At 39.4% G+C, this 16,166-nt stretch overlaps 2 protein-coding genes and 1 non-coding gene across 5 annotated transcripts; 1 reads left to right on the top strand and 2 right to left on the bottom strand.

Moving 5' to 3' along the window:
• Nucleotides 1-113: 113 nt before the first annotated feature.
• LOC135939292 (uncharacterized) lies at nucleotides 114-7,271 on the top strand. Its single transcript, XM_065483593.1, has 11 exons — nucleotides 114-268; nucleotides 901-1,052; nucleotides 1,107-1,591; nucleotides 1,654-1,849; nucleotides 1,904-2,070; nucleotides 2,132-2,496; nucleotides 3,204-3,350; nucleotides 4,557-4,666; nucleotides 4,724-5,127; nucleotides 5,182-5,594; nucleotides 6,220-7,271. The coding sequence occupies exons 1-11, from the start codon at nucleotides 266-268 to the stop codon at nucleotides 7,210-7,212; spliced, it is 3,435 nt and encodes a 1,144-aa protein (XP_065339665.1). The 5' UTR covers nucleotides 114-265; the 3' UTR covers nucleotides 7,213-7,271.
• TRNAQ-CUG (transfer RNA glutamine (anticodon CUG)) lies at nucleotides 3,869-3,940 on the bottom strand. Its single transcript has one exon. It is a non-coding gene; the product is annotated as a tRNA-Gln (tRNA).
• Nucleotides 7,272-7,980: 709 nt separating the features above from the next.
• Marf1 (meiosis regulator and mRNA stability factor 1-like protein) lies at nucleotides 7,981-16,120 on the bottom strand. 3 transcript variants are annotated; one of them, XM_065483588.1, is made up of 22 exons: nucleotides 15,908-16,119; nucleotides 15,694-15,802; nucleotides 15,446-15,634; nucleotides 15,110-15,318; nucleotides 14,862-15,049; nucleotides 14,688-14,808; nucleotides 14,444-14,625; nucleotides 13,311-13,414; nucleotides 13,100-13,249; nucleotides 12,803-13,020; nucleotides 12,633-12,746; nucleotides 12,284-12,568; nucleotides 12,081-12,224; nucleotides 11,356-11,958; nucleotides 10,948-11,292; nucleotides 10,629-10,784; nucleotides 10,081-10,404; nucleotides 9,621-9,975; nucleotides 9,387-9,559; nucleotides 9,085-9,159; nucleotides 8,807-9,017; nucleotides 7,981-8,748 (listed from the first exon to the last, which is right to left on the bottom strand). In XM_065483588.1, the coding sequence occupies exons 2-22, from the start codon at nucleotides 15,722-15,724 to the stop codon at nucleotides 8,699-8,701; spliced, it is 4,227 nt and encodes a 1,408-aa protein (XP_065339660.1). In that variant the 5' UTR covers nucleotides 15,725-15,802; nucleotides 15,908-16,119; the 3' UTR covers nucleotides 7,981-8,698. The 3 variants fall into 3 exon arrangements, with proteins under 3 accessions (XP_065339660.1, XP_065339661.1, XP_065339662.1); XM_065483589.1 differs by lacking the exon at nucleotides 9,085-9,159 and having other exon boundaries at nucleotides 15,908-16,120; XM_065483590.1 differs by lacking the exons at nucleotides 14,444-14,625; nucleotides 14,688-14,808; nucleotides 14,862-15,049; ... (2 more) ...; nucleotides 15,694-15,802; nucleotides 15,908-16,119 and adding an exon at nucleotides 14,011-14,111.
• Nucleotides 16,121-16,166: the final 46 nt, after the last annotated feature.

The raw sequence follows: 16,166 nt of genomic DNA, 5'->3' as shown, positions 1-16,166 counted from the left end.
GCAGCTGTGTTATTTTCATACCTGTTTCCTCCTGGTGTGTTCAGAGATGTGTAATTTAAAACTCCCACTCCTCTCGGTTTTGACTCTTCCTACTCAAGGAGGTTTTCTTTCTCATCTCTATCCTTGTTTATGCTGATGTGTGAACTCTGATCTGTATGTGACTGTCTGTTTATAATGTTCATACGCATGCCGGCATAGAAGGAATCCCAAAATGCAGAAATTGCAACCTTGCTAGAGAGCAAAACAACTTTTTACTTCCAGAGCCATGGTAGTTACAAAGTTATTATCAGCATTAAATAGGTTAATCTTGTCCAGGCAACAATTCTAGCTAGTGGATTATCATGTTTTGGAATGGGCTGGATTCGATCGCACAACCTCTGGTTTCTCGCACTGCTCTTTAAGTCAGCTTAGAATTGTATTGTACAGCATACTTTTCATTTATTTATGATTAAATTTTAAAATATGGTTTTAAATTAGAGAAAAGAGCGAAAGTTGATTATCCAAAAAATTGATATATCTATTAATGTAGTTTATGATCTAGTTATTGACGTGTGTATGTATCTATGTACCAGGATTTTTAGCATCTTCATGACGTATAATTATCATGTTTTTGAAGTAAATTAAATCGATCATTTCCTTTTATCGCTTTTTTATTGTAAAAATTAAAATATAACATCCTTTAAAGGTTAACTTAATAATAAATATTAAATATAAACATTTCTACCGTTTTATAGATCAGTTACATACACACATTAAGTTTCAAAATATAGCCGAAATCAAAAGCTTCTAGATAATCTTGCTATTCAAAAAGAATATATAAATGAGAGTTGAAAATGGTACCCAGATTTTTCATACAGCCTTGATAATATCGTTAAATGTTTGCATTTTCCATTTTTCCAGAGCTCTATTAAAAAAAGGAAACCAGGGACAGCTCGGAAAGCTTCAGCATTGCAAAGAAGAGACAGTGTGGCTTCCTCACGAAAAAAAGAACTGAACGTGTCAAGTTTAATAAATGCAGACCAAATACACGTTATACAGAAACACATTTCAAGGTTGATAATTCATTTTATTAAATTTAAAAACTTTTTAACGCTTCATTATTTCAGTAACAAGTCTGTAGTCATTATCCCGAACAATGTCTCTGCTGAAGACCAAAGTGGACCAAGCACATCGTACGCCATTTCAGATGCCAGTATGGAGGAGGACACAGACAACACTCTGCAAATGCAATCTTCCGAGGCTGATGATGGCTCAAAAAGCAGGAAAAGCAAGAGAGGCCGTCCAAACAAATACATTGAGCTTGACAATGGTGAGATAGTTAAAAAGGCTTCAGTTGTCTCAAAACAGCCGGAGAAAGCTTCAAAGAAGCCCAGTAGTATGAAGAGATTGGGAAAAGAGGTCACCAGCAAAGATACGAAAGAGTCAGTCAGGAGGACTTCCAGAGCAAGCGCTGGCAAAAATCAGAAATATACTGAATTCAGTCATGGCGACAACAGTGATAGTGAAGCTGAACAGACATCTGACTGTGAGCAGAGTCTGACTGGAGATACTGATGATGACGTTGCTGCTCCTGTATCGCCTGCTCCTAAAAGTACATTGAACTCTCAATCAGTGAAATAAATCAATTAATCATAGTCAGCGTTTAAATTACAGAACGCAAAAAGGGCCCAGCAAGAAGAACTAACAAAGACGAGGATTACAAAACGGGGGAGAATTCAACTCCAAGAATTAGAGTGAAAAAATCTGGGCTCTTCAAAAATGACGTGAATGACCAGAGTACTAATAAGGACCCTTCCCTGTTAAATGAAATAACCTGCGGAGCATGCAACACCAAAATGACAAAGAATATGTAGTAAAGAATGGCTTTTGTTGCAACCCTAAATATTAATGATTAATGCGATAGGTATGTAAGTCATCGACTGGAGGTTCACCATGGTTTGACCTGGATTGAAGGTGAAGAGGATCCAATCGACTACTACAACACAACCATCCTATACCAAAATAAACTAGGATTGCTAGTGAAAGAAGCGTTTTCTAAATTTGGGAAAGGCACCCATCCTAAAAAATTAAGTATGTCTCCTGACAAAATGGAAACTAAGCTAGATCTCAGAGTACATCTTTTGTCTCGCAGCACTTCCATGTCAAGTATGCGGCAGGGTGATCGCTTCATACATGGGCTACGTGTCGCACTTCACATTTTGTGGTGTTTCTGACGAGGAGCGAGAAAAGAGAATGTTCCAGTGCCCAATCTGCAAAAAGTCAGTGACCCCGTCAGGTCGATATTTCCATGAGAGCAAACACAAAGAGAATGATGGAGTTGGTCATAGCAACTCTGTTGAGTCTGAGCGTGCCATTGATAGCACCCCAAAGAGAGCTGCAGCTGTAAAGGCTAGGGGATATTTGCAGAACTTGGAAAAAGACGACGGGCCAGTGACCACAACAGAAAATGACGGGCCAAGTGCTGAGTTTAGCGTCATCAAAATTGAATCGAGACGGGTTTGTTAGAGATACTTACTTTTATTTATAAATAGATATCTAGCCCTGAGTGAAACCACCACACCAGGTGATTTTGAGGTGGCGGCTGGCTGCCTGGCTGGAGCTGAATTTCAGCCGGGCAGCTTATTTTTTTAATAGAGATTAGATAGTGCTTCATGACCTGAAGGGCTAGAGATCAGTTTTATCTCTAGCACTGTTCGATAGTTTTTACTTAGACGGGCAGCTGACACAGTGCAGCCTAACGTGGCTGGCTGAGACCCCTATAATTAGTTAACATTAATCCCAACTAAGCGAACTTGAAATTTTTTTTTTAATTTTATATATATATATATATTGCATGTCACTTTCAGGGAATGTATGCACTTGAATCCACTGAATGATTAACATACACAACACTTAAATATTTAAGACAACCTTAACCTATCTGCCAGTTTTAAAAAATTGCTACTCCCGCAAGTCTTTATTGTATCTAAGAGGGTGGGTTCATAAGCAATTTCTTTGCAGATAAGAAAAAACACGTTGGAATTTAAAATTTGAGCAGCTTTTTGACATTATGGTAAAACAAATATCTAGTTTGTAAAAAGATTGGTTTGATTCAAAATACATGTTTATTGAGGCAACTCGATTTCATATCTATTGATATTACAGAAATCCATAATATGTATTTACGTGTTATTTTGTGGTAACAGGTTTTCTGTCTGTTGTAGGGTATTACATGGAAAAGGAAATCGTGGGCTAAGGATTTGATGTCGCTTGGATCTATAAAATGCTGCTACATTGGCTGTGATCATGTATCTACAGATGTTGCTGAGTACGAAAAACATGTTGTTGATGAATGCCCTCACAAATCCACGGTAATTATGCTTTTATTTTTCTTTTAACAAGTTCAATTTTTTAATTTGCACTTAAAAATTTTACCTCTTGAAGAATTGATAATTATTCCATGATGCAAGCTAGCTAAAAGGGTGCATGTGCTGCAAAACGAGGATATTATGTAATTTGGCATATATGTAACAAACGAATGTAAATTTATAGAAATATCCAAGGTATGACAAGCCAAGTTTTTATGTGCAGGAGATATAATTTTTGAACGCGGTTTTATTAAGTCGTAAAACGCCATCCCATTCAAAATAATTTTTAAGTGTTTTAATGTTCAGGACAACTTTGACTTAAAAGTTATATTTTACCATTAGTTGAAGGGTTCAGTTTGAAATCATGGTTGAATTTAAAATTTTCCATCTCTTCAAATACCAGCATATTGCATATTAAGAACATGAGAGGTTCAGCGAGTTAAAAATATATAATATCAAAGTGGCGATACATTTCACTGATATCACATACAAGTACAATTCTCTAATCCTACAAAAAAGCAAGGTCCCACCGAGATTTGAACTCGGATCGCTGGATTCAGAGTCCAGAGTGCTAACCATTACACCATGGAACCCGTTGATGACCCATGAGATTTAGAGCGCGTAATATCTTGCGCATGTCCCTGTATTGCCCACTAAAAGTCGATTGAATCCAATAACATGAATGCAGGTGAACTAAAATAGCATCATGTATAATTTTCTCCTGCAGGTCCCCACAAATCCATAAAAAAGTCTTCTTTTTCCTAAAAGAAAACAACCACACAATTTATTTATTTACAATGTAAATATTAAGGATTTTTTATTTCAAATTAGAACTGACAACATGTTATAATTATTTATATTTTAATTCAAGAGCGTTATAAGTAATTAAAAGTACCTAGCTTTGACACACTTATTTCTTTATTATATTATATTTTTTTAAAGGACGTTTCATCTTGTGAATTAAGAACATTATTTTGTTTTATAAAATAATTCCTTCCATATTGTGCGATGCGCCTTTACGCCTAAGTATTTTCCGTATTTTCTGTCTTAAATATCAATTAAAAAGAAAAGTCCCACCGAGATTTAAACTCTGATCGCTGTATTCAGAGTTCAAAGTGCTAACCAAGACACCATGGAACCTATTGTTCATTGTTAAGGAAATTAATTCCGTACTTTTTTGCTTAAAAATGACTGGTCTTTTATTTACAGTTATATGTCTGCAGCCAATGCAACTTAAAATTCCAAAGTGAAGAATTGGTCCTTGCTCATTACAAAGAAACCCATAAATCTATCGTAGAAGTCCTTGAAGAACAAGAGGAAAGTTTGAGATTGGAATAAAATTTGTCTTTCTAATCCTGCAATTGCAACTTACAGGAGGATGTTATAGAGGAAACTGAAGATTTTGAAGATAAGTTGACTCCAACCCCTAATAAAAAGAAAGCCAGGGGAGCGCAGGAATCACTTGAACCTGTTAATGGTCTCTCGATCCACCACGGCTTGATCCTCAAATGCTTTTCTTTGCAAAGATCTTGCAGGGGTGTAGCCCCATTCAATGCAACCGTTAAATGGACAATGCAATTCATCAAAGCCAACCACAGCACTGAACTTTTGTTTCCCAAGCTTTTTGATCAGTCCGACTTCTGTACCTTGAAAGACCCAGAAGAGTATCTACCTCTAGCCAAGACCTCTGTACTTTTTAGCTCAGCCTCCACAATGAAGCCAAAAGTTAACAAAGCATTTGTTGAATCCTCAGAGTGGCGGTCTTTAAATTGTCTGAGTGGTAATTGCATTCACATCTTACGTAAATAATGATTCTATTAAAACTTCTCCACAGGGGAGGTAGAGAACAATGCTCCAGTGTTCTTCGCAGGAGGCCCCATTCTGAGTTTGGCTTGGTGCCCAACGCCTCAAACTTATCCGGAGAGTAAACAGTATCTAGCAGTGTCTTGCCACAGGAGTATGGACTCTAAACTGGGCTTTCAAGAAATTCTTCCACAAAACAGTCTGATTCAAATATGGTCTCTCGGCCTCTTGAAAAACCAAACAGAGACTGTCACAGCCCCAACCTTATTAATGACCTTAGGTCATGAGTGGGGAGCTGTCAGGCAGCTGGAATGGTGTCCATCAGGCTGCTGGGACATAGAAACAAACAAACTGGGTTTGCTTGCAGCAGCTTGTGCCGATGGAACAGTCAGAATCATCCCTATAATCAGCACTATTCCTGAACAACCACATTTGAAAGCTAAGGTATTACTAAAGATGTTTAAATTAAGCCACTCCCTGAAATTATAGAAATTTGCTTCTCTAATTAAGTGTATCAATACTACTTGCCAGTTTAAATTAAACTAAAATTAAATGACACCTGCCCTTTAACGCATTGCCAGCATTTTCAATGCAATGGTAGATATTTGGATATATTTGGGATATGTTACTGATTGCCAATGTGAGAGATGGCAAAAGGTGTTTATTTAGTGACTCAAAATTGAAATTATCAAAAAGTTTAACAAGCTGGGACACGCACCTGTGCCGACTCACCACTTGCTGGTTTTCACACCTTTCCAGCAGCTTTGGGGGAATTATGTAGTGTTTCATTATTAAGTCCTCAATGTGGGGAGCCGAAAAGATGGCCACATTGGGCCCAAGCTCTTCTGTGGCCACCTGTGTCTCATTTTATCTGCTCAACGGTGTTATTGGTACCCAGTCGGTGAGCCCATAGCCCACGGGATGTGCTGAGTAGATGTTAAAAATACCAGGCTCATACAATACTTTGATAGCAATTATATTTTAAAACAAAATACAGTACTACATGAAATTTATTTTGTTAAATTTCAACTTCCACCTGCTAACCAAATTATGATATTCATGTTTTCAGGCCTCCTTGACCTTGGTTCCACACAAAAATTCAGAGAGACTGAACCAATGCATCAGCGTTCACTGGTACAGAGGCAAGGGCCATCAGGTTTTGGCTGGTGGTTTTGCTGATGGACTGGTTTGCTTTTGGAATGTAACGTCAGAATCGCCATTGCTCAAGATAGCTGGCAACAAACTCCTCCCTTATCTCAATTTTTACGCTCATCAAGGCCCTGTGATCTCTGTTAAAATTTACCCACACACGAAGCCAAAGTTTGTTGTGACCGCAGGCATACAAGACAAGAATCTATTATTTTGGAACTTGGACGAGCGAGGTGAAAATGCAGTTATTCAACACAATACAAAGAGGGGCAGGTTCACCAGTTTAGACTGGATGCTTTGTTGGCCGACCCCGATAGCCTCATACGAGGAGCAAACATTTGCGACGCAGGCTTTGACCCCGAGGAACTTCATGGGCAACACCGCACTGCTGCCGCAAAACTCGTCCGGGAGCGATTTGACCAAGTCTGACTGGTTAAACTGTGTCGCGCACTGCACAGGCGCTGGCGAAGTCTCCTTGTTCCTCTGCAATCAGATGTTGTTTGGTATTGACAACGTGAAACCCGTGAAGGACAGGAGGGCAATGCTGACGAGGACAATGGTGACGGCGTTTGACTTGCGTCAAAGAGAAGGAACATCTTTCACATGCGACAATCCTAGTGATTCTTTCATTTCAAACTACGAGGAGGCGAGCAAGAGAGGACTTGTTTTTTGTGACTCATTGCTGGACATTGACAAAAAGTGGCCACCAGGAAGTGAGGCAGCACAGCTGACGGAGAAAATGGATCCTTGCTGCTCAGCAAATTATCCACTTTCAAGCATCAGCCGACTGGCTTGGAATAGCAACATCTCCAGTTTTGGATGGATTGCCATTGGCTATCAGTGCGGATTGGTGCGGCTACTCAATATCAAAGCTAAAACAACGGAAAAGCTCTTGCAAAATTATCACTTGTGACATGTTAAAGTTTTCGAGAGCAAATAAAGACTTGCCAAGTATTGCAAATTATTAAGTTACTTCATTTGTTGTTTTTACTATATCCTTTAGTTCATACTGCATTCATTTTGAAAATTTCCTTGTTATTTGATATCTGATTTGGCAGAGCAACTGCATGGATCAATAAATTTCTCTAATATTTTATAGTCAGTATTAAGGAAATAAAAAATTTTCACGCAGAGCGAGCATCAACAAAACTTACCTCACGGGTAAAACTGGGAATCCAGTGTCTTTAAAATACAATTATTAAAGATTATAATATATCAAAACTTCCTTTAATGAAACTTTAATTTACGCAGAAATGAAGTGAAAATAAATTGGCAAACTTCATACTGGATTAGTTTTAGCCAAAACGAAATGGTCTTGTCTATTTGGTAATGAATGCAATCATATTTTCCCATTGAAACTCTAATTTGTTAAAAAGAATTGGTGTGCGTTTTAATGCAAAAACTATAGCAAGTTTTTCATCTTAATAAGCCGTTAATTAAGTCAGCATTTTTTGTTTTTACCACGGTGAAAAGACTGATAATTTCAGATTGCTATAGTTTGAAAAAATGGTAAAATAGTAGTTTTTAGTCTGGTCCTTTTATGTAACACATTACATTTTTGATCTACTCAATAAACTTTGGAAAAAATAAAAATTTAAATTACTTTCAGTTTAATATGACTATGCATGACCTAAGGTCAAGATTAAAACAATGAAAGGCATTTAACAATAAAATACACTAATATTTTTCGTAGAAAACTGTATTTTTTTCTAAAACGCATCTTGAGGACAGGGAATATCAGGCACATATTTGTGTAAAATATTCATACAGAAAACATTGCAGGTTGGCACAACATTGTGAAACATGCTTTACTTTACTCGATCACAATCTGTTTTTGACCTTGGACATAAAATCATGTGCTTGTTAGTAAATTAAGACACAAAATACTGAGTAAGCAGAAATGATTGCTGCCTTACAAAGTATGTTCAAAAGAATACTCCAGATTCGAGTAAGTTATTGTGATATAAGCTTTTTGTTAAACATTTGGTCACAATCACAAGGTAAAACTTCCTCTAGGGACCAATTAATATTTGAATGGTGTAAAAAGCTTTTAAAATAGTATGAAGATTGCTTCCATGACAAGAGATACACTTTATCAATAAAATTAATTGCAATGACCAGCAAATGATATATTTCGTAACAATTTATGCAGTCTTTGTAACACTGGCTGCGCACACAGACAGTGCAAACCATATCCAGCATTGGCAACAATCAAGACTAGCGCTGAAACAAGTCCTAACAACATACAAGTGTTTGTTATTTTCCTACTGGGGAACCAATCAGTAAAGCTAGTGAGATCTAAAAAATCCCCACAAACAAAACAAATAAAATAATATTTTCCCTGTCCTTCCAATTAAGTTGTGGAAAACATTACCCATCACATTAAAAATACATATTTTTTAGTGCAAATCAATTGGATTGCTGAAGTTGGCAGCTAAGCGAGAACGGCCTGTGAAAGAACGTGTGTTATTTAGATCATGTACATTTATTTGTATTGAAAAAATTACGTTTGGAGGGCACTGGAGATGAGTGGTCAATTCCAGAATCAGACAAGTCCAGAGCGGATTCAGCAATGTTGGTGGCCAGATCATGGGTTGGCATTGGCAGCCTGCTCAGATCAGGAGATGGGAGTTGTCTGTGTGCCTTTGGAGGCGACCAGGAACTCATGGGGTTGATGGCTGCAGCAGGCCAGATGCCAGTATTGTTTACACCCATGTCCTACGAATGCGCACAAAAATGACATCAGCATTTTAGTAACATGTGTTTAAGTTGGGTGAGAAATTACCTTGAAGTAGCTAGCAGGTTGGAGGCCCAAAGGCTTTCCAATCCAAGGCATGCATGATTGAGGCGCAAAAGGCAACTAAAAGTATGCAGTGTTAAAAGTTGCTAAGCGCAAATTGAAAAAAGGAATTAACAAGCAAGTGAGATCAGACTAGATTCGCTTCGCAGGATTAATTTCATTGCAGGGCAAAAGGAGAACTTAGGTAAATCCTCAACTTTCGCGCCATAAAACTCGGCCTTTTTGTCATCATGTCTCAGCTTGAGTGGACAAAAAGTTAAAAATTATATTGCTGAAGTTTTAGATACCTGAGATTGCTGAGGGGCTGGTGTTGGCAAGAGGGAACCCCAGGTAAGTAGTCCAAAGTCTGGGTCTGTCCCTCCTGCAGCACCTGGAGTTTTGATGGAGAGTGTGTTGTTGTTAAATGCAGGCATGGATTGTGCTTGAGGCTTTGCAGATGACTTCAAACATGGTTTTGAATCTATATAACAAACAAAAGGCCGCTGTAAAATCATACAGGACACATTCAAACAAGTTTATACCTTCAAGTAACTGGTGGATAGAGACAACTCTTTTGTTAGCCTTTCCAGTGATGGTGAACATCTCTGGCAGGGAGTTCAACAGTGACGTAACTGAAGGGTGGCCATACTGAGTGGTGTTGAGTGGCTTTCCCCATTTAACTACGAACAGGCTGTACAGATTGTTGAGGAGCACAGAGTCTCCCTGCTCACTAATCACAGCAAATATCTGCGCAGCACAAGTGTAAACAGGAGTCAGCTTCACTTTGCCGTTTTCCAGCGACAGCATCTTGTCCATGGTGGTGAGATCAGACATGCTAAGTGACTGATCATAGATATCAAAGTAACGAGCTCTCAGATCATCAATTTTGGTGACGACCTGCAAAACAAAATTGGTTAAAATTATGGCTTGAGAATGACCTCTTGTAATTTGACCTTCCAAAGTTAAATAGAGAACTATGTTTTGGTATCTTTGATTACTTACGCCTAAGTTCTTGACCAGGATGATCAATACTCGAGTCTTGATGTTCTGGGCCTGCTTAACTATTTGGACACAAGGTCCTTGAGCAGTGCTGATGACTTGCAGCCAAGAGGATATATTGTTGACCAAATCGAAAATGTTGGTGGCTCCATACTTCTCAGGGTCCAAAGCGACACCATGCTCATGTTGGTAGCTTGCATTGATTTGGTCAATAGGCATGCGGCCACCGTTTCGGAGCAGCATGCGCCTCAACTGGTCAGCTAGCACGCTCTGGCGCTCATGCAGAGAAAGGATGATGTGGCGATCACCATTGGGCAAATCATTGATCTGCAGCAATTATTGGACAATATTTTAAAATGTGTGCATCATGGATATATTATGTGGTCACGCAAGGCAAAATCAGATAAGATCAAAGCTTCTGTGGTCAATGAGCGCTATTACAGGCTCCGGAGCTTTGAAACTCGGTTCAACCGCAACTGCGTCCTCTACCATTCTCGAATGTCATCATTTTTATGATAAAAACAAAAGTGAGCAGGAAAAATTTGAATTACCTCTACCACATCAGAAACAGCAATGAGCAAGTCTGTGAGTTTTGTAACACCATAGTCTGAGAGCCGACACTGGCGACCAAAGTGGTGATGGTATGCAGGAATGAACTTGTTGAATGGAATGGCGCATCTAGGAGCATTTCTCAAGAGGCTCACAACCTGTGATGAAAATTAGCAGAACATATTCAATGATAATGATTTTTTTTTATTTAAAACTGAAATTCTTGCACTAACACCATTTTTTTAATTAATTTTATAACTTTAAATTTGGAATTTACCACAATCTAGAAAAATTGATCAGTGATATAAATGAGCAATTAACCTCTTTAGCAAAGTGGCGAGTTCTTTCAGCCTCCTCTGGAGTTTGTTCCCTCTTAGGCAATGAAAGCATTGTATTCAGGTCAGGCAGTTGACCCTCTTGGGCAGGTGGGTCGAATACTATAGTGTTTGGAGGTACAGAGTGGACTAGATCCTCAAAGGTGCACAGGCCGTAATCAATGGGATCAAAGGCCTTGCTGAATGTTTTGGTGAACAGGTCAGGCATCTCTTTGAGAGTAGCTTGCCTCTTGGGTTGCGCCTTCAAGATTCGGATTAAATCTGAAGTGAAGCGGCGAATCTGAGCCTGTTGAGCAAGAACAACAACCCTATTCTCGCCTTCTCCGATAACCTTAAGAAAAATTTACACGATGTAAGATGGGCATATTATCAACAAAATTAATAAGGAACATACCTGGATCACAGTCGGGATTGCATCCAACAAATCAATCAGTCTTGTAAAGCCATAAGAGGCAACACGGCACTGCCTGCCAAAGTGGTGGTGGTACGAAGGAATGAACTTGGTGAATTGGATCTGGCAGTGGTTGGCTCCTCGCAGCAGCTCGACGACCTCCCTACCAAAGAGAGCAAGCTGAGCAGCCAACTGAGCGGGAGAGGTGGCTCTTTCAAGAGCGACCTCAGTGGTGCTAGGCTCATCGAAAGATGAGACGGGGCACTGCTGGATGGGTGTGCCAGTGCCCCAGCAGAGCAGCTTGGAGCAGCCTCCATTGGGAGACGACTTGAGCACCACACCGTGCACCCAGGTGACCATGTGCTCCAGCGGCACACCATGCGGGTATGCCTCCATCTTGCCAATCTCGGACTCGTAGCAGGCGGGCAGACTGAACAGTGGCAGGGAGCCGTTATGCGACTGCAGCAGCTGGTAGATTTCAGCGCTGAACTCAAGCAGGCGAATCCTGACATTGGGCAGCGGCTCCAGGCTCTTTTCAGCCCAACCAGCCTGGAAGGTCTGTTTGCAGTGGCGCGGGCAGTAAGGTAGCTCACCATGGTGGCCATTCTGTCACAATAGATGGGACACAATTTAATTAGAATAATGTGAAAAATATAAGCACCGGCTCTATTGGAAAGAATATTACTTTACAACATTAAAATATGACAAAATCAATGGAAAAATAATACCTTCAATGCTGCCTCTGCGAGCTCCATATAAGATGGTGTAGGTGACCTTCTAGCATCTGGAAGCAGTGTAATGGTTCTGCCAGCATTGGAGCTGCCAGTGATGCTGACCACATCACGCATGCGGTTCAACTCAGAAAGGCTGACCTGAGAATTCAGTTACAATTGTTTGAATAACATTGGGAAAAGTTAAAATCAGCACTCACTGAGGAGAGGAATCTGCGTTCATAGAGTTCGCAGAGCTTGAACAGGGGCAGGGTGAGCTCAGGTACGTCCATGAGAAGGGACTTGACGTTTTCCCTGATAAGCTGAGAAGAGGGACTGACAGAGCCTCCGCGGCTCTGGCTGGACATGGTGATGCGGACGCGACGGTTGCCGATACGCTTTCTGTGAAGGGCAGCGATTGCCACCTGAGCATCCTTCTTGGTCGGTACCTTCACCCTGGCACCAAGCTGGCCATCAGACTGAGTGAACACAGACATGTTCAGCACCTTAACCAAGATTATACATCAGCAAATAATGCCATTAGTCAAAACTTAATAGAGCATCAGTTACCATGACATGCTCCTTAAAAGCTTCTAGCAAAGTTTTGCGAACTTCCTTGATGTCCAAGTTGAAGTCCAGATTTGCTATCTGCAACTCCACTGGGCTTTCAGATCTCTCCTTTGACTGCAATGTAATAAATTAAATATTGATGTAACAATGTAATGAAAATATGCCCATACATCTGAACCATCTGCATCTGCTCGAGTTGGGAAAGGGCTCACTCTTCCTTTACCATTGCTGCATAAGTTTGGAGAAGCTGTCCTACTCTTGCTTGACTGTCCTGAAGTCAGCACTTGTGAGAAAGAAGGGGCTGGTGGATGCATTGGCATAGCTGGCGGTGGCACAAGGGAGTAGTTGAACAGTTCAGAAGCAGTTGCCAAGGACGTAGCTCCATTTCCTGAACGAATGAGCAACAGTAAATTAATCAAAGAATTGTTTAACAAACAACAAATAAATTAATTGTAATCAATTTGTACCTGCAAGTGAGTTCGGATTGAAGTAGTTGGACTTAACAGCTGGGCTGTAGTGATGTTGATTGGAAGACACCGCATGTTGGTGGTAACTGGTGCGGGGAACTTTATGGAGAGGCATATTTGGAGAGTTTGTGATATTGGCTTCGGCTGCACCTAGAAAATTGTTGGAATTATGTAGAGAGGAGACTAGATATTTTACATTCTTTGCGCTTACTTAGCTTGTTCTCAACACCTGCGCTCGCGCTTCTTGCTGTTTGGGGAATTGAAACAACTATTTTTCGTCCTAGGACATCTTCACCATCCATACGAATACAGGCTCTGGGGAAAATAGTGAACCAGAATTACTTACATTCCACACATTTTAATAGGAGAGAATGCTTGGAATTTTTAATGTCTTCCTTGGTGAGACGTTTTTAAGGAAAAACTATGAAATGCGCTCAATTAAATTATATCAAAATTATATATTTGAAATCTAGATGATTATGAGAAATAGATATGATATAAAACAGAACCATAACGTTTAACATAAATAAGACTAGAACTCTGATTTCGAACCCTGAGAGAAATATCGCAATGCTGGTGGAAACCCTAATTATACGCAGTAAGTAACAAAATTGTTTTTGTCCAATTCAAAAGAAAAACAAAACCAGCATACAAGGATCGCAAATTTCTAATTAGGTACAAGATTTAAATTTTCAGAAATGGACAGTACAGGAAATTAGGAAAGAGCAACTTACAGAGCAAATAGTATTCTTGGCAGATGGAAGAAGAGTGAGAAAGATTAATAGTAATGGGAGCAGGAGTAAGGGAACCAAAAGAGTGGGAGTTAGGAGCCAAGAATTCTCGAGAATTTCAAAAATTTTCCATCGACTAGGAAGCAGTTCTGGACAAACGAATGAAGCCAAAAATTTCACCTGCATTCAACAACTTGCAATCCATACCAAAGTCTATCTGCAATATTACTTTGATACATGAACGAATATCCTGAATATCCATCCATCTTCTATAACAGTTTCCAGACAGTTTGAAATAACGATTCTAGACACAGGATACGACAATCAACTTGTATCCTATAGTTACTTGCCATTTGCGAACAATAGCAAACTACAGTCCAAGTTGATTGTTGTATCCTGTGTCTAACATCCTTAATTTAAATTTAATGGGTAATAATTACAATTGCATACAAGAGTTCATTCATTATTGACCATGCTTCAAACATTCTAAAAATATGTCAATAGTTGTATAAAGTCACTTCCATAATTTTTTTTAAATATTTTTGAGAATTAAATGAGTTCATAAAATGAAATGCTACAATTGTGTGAAAAAGCAGAAAAAAGGGAAATTTACCTTTCTGCCAGCTCCCGACTTCCAAATCTCACAACAGCCTCATATCTTGTCACGCGGATTATTTTTCCACCGCAATTGTAGGAAAGATACTTCAGTCTTTGTCTCGTCTTATTTGTCCCATAAATTGTACTATCAGGTAAATTTTTGACAATAACGTCAAAATGGTCTGTGCAAACTGAGCCCTGTTAACAGCAGTTTGAATTACAATAATTGCGAGATAAAAGTGATTTAAAATAACTATTACCAAAATTGATCTGTGAGGAAGCGAATTAGTTAGCTCGAAAAAATTATAATGTTCATCAGAACTCATCAACATAGCATCACTTGTGTATGTTGGGTGTAGAAGAATAACCTTAATCTGTTTACTGCAAAAAAATCACTGGTTAAAGACGCAAAAGAAAATGCAATGCCATATTACCGATATTTCAGGTCCCTTATGTCTGACGCGAAATTTACATCGCCTGTCATAAGAACAACAGCTGCAGGGCTTCCATGCCGCTCAGCAAACCTTCTCAAAGCTTGCCTCAATTTTTCGTCAGCAGCATTCTTGCAAATCGACGACACATGAACTACATCAATTTGTGCCGCATTCAGTTCTTGCATGACCTTGATTACAAACATATACATTACAAGCAAACGTCATCAATTACAATTCGCTCCACTTACTTGACTGTTCTCTTTTGTTACGTCGCACACAACAACAAATTCCTCCTCACTATAGCCTTGAAAAAACCTATCGCGGATAAACTGAACGACTGTGAGAGCAGATATTCCGCTTGGGACCTGGCAGTTCTCTATGTCCCAGAATACGCCAATCGGAGGAAAAAATGCTGATTGAGCATCACAGTTAGGTGCCGAGGAACTCAAGTGGGTAGCTGCAACATTAAAAAGTTCATACCCTGCGTGTCTCAAGCAAAATCAACGATATAGCTTTAGATCATGTGTGGATAATTTTATTTTTGTCTTTTCTTCGCGAAAATCAAGTTTAAAATTTAAGTTTACCGGCCAAAACATCCGTGAGCCGAATTTCTACATGGTTTTCAGGCGTTATCCTTTTAAAGTCGGTCTTTGGAAGGGATGATACTAGCTCCTGGAGTTTTGATACAGACAGCCAAATTCCAGCCTCTTGACCTTGTACTTCCACCGGACCTGATATGCTGTCAGCTAATTTGTTGCGAAGACTAATGTCCACTGCGATAAGAACGAAGTTTAGTCGTTAATTAATGATTCCGTTCTTTCATTGAACTTACTTGGTTCGCTGCTAGACAAGTTGTGCGTCATTGTGTGTAAAATTTGTTTTACTAAAACTTTGTCTTGATTTTAAATTATATAGGTGATGTATGTACTACATGCGGCTCGCTGAAACACGGAAAACGGTTGATCCGTTTACATATATTGGCAAAGTTATAGAATTCAAACGAATTAAGTCCAAGCTTACTTTAACTGTGCGACGATGATGCTTACCATTGACAGTCATATTAAAATCGGACAGACTTTCTAGAGCAGCAGGCCATTCGATTTTCATCTGTGTGACTGTGTGTACAAATGCGGTGTGTAGTACCATTTTAATGACGACAAACAGTTTTGCGAAACACAGCTACATCCGAATCTGATCCAAATTCTGAATCGAGACGAAAGTAAATAAACAAATGAGCTGCTTGGTTTCGTGCTGTGCTGCGCTGCGAGGAGCGTGAGTTCATGTATGTACAGTTATATACACATG

This window comes from Cloeon dipterum, chromosome 3 (genome assembly GCF_949628265.1).
Source record: "Cloeon dipterum chromosome 3, ieCloDipt1.1, whole genome shotgun sequence".
NCBI lineage: Eukaryota > Metazoa > Arthropoda > Insecta > Ephemeroptera > Baetidae > Cloeon > Cloeon dipterum.
The sequence above is the reverse complement of the archived record's forward strand: the minus strand, read 5'-3'. Positions and strand labels throughout refer to the sequence as shown.

Coding starts and splice junctions, on each gene's coding strand:
- Marf1 (XM_065483588.1), bottom strand. CDS start 15,724: ATGACGCACAACTTGTCTAGCAGCGAACCAA. Junction 15,635..15,693: donor CTTGTCTAGCAGCGAACCAA/GTAAGTTCAATG, acceptor TTCTTATCGCAG/TGGACATTAGTCTTCGCAAC. Junction 11,959..12,080: donor TCGCAGAGGCAGCATTGAAG/GTATTATTTTTC, acceptor CTATTGTGACAG/AATGGCCACCATGGTGAGCT.
- LOC135939292 (XM_065483593.1), top strand. Junction 2,497..3,203: donor TCAAAATTGAATCGAGACGG/GTTTGTTAGAGA, acceptor TGTCTGTTGTAG/GGTATTACATGGAAAAGGAA. Junction 3,351..4,556: donor AATGCCCTCACAAATCCACG/GTAATTATGCTT, acceptor TTTTATTTACAG/TTATATGTCTGCAGCCAATG.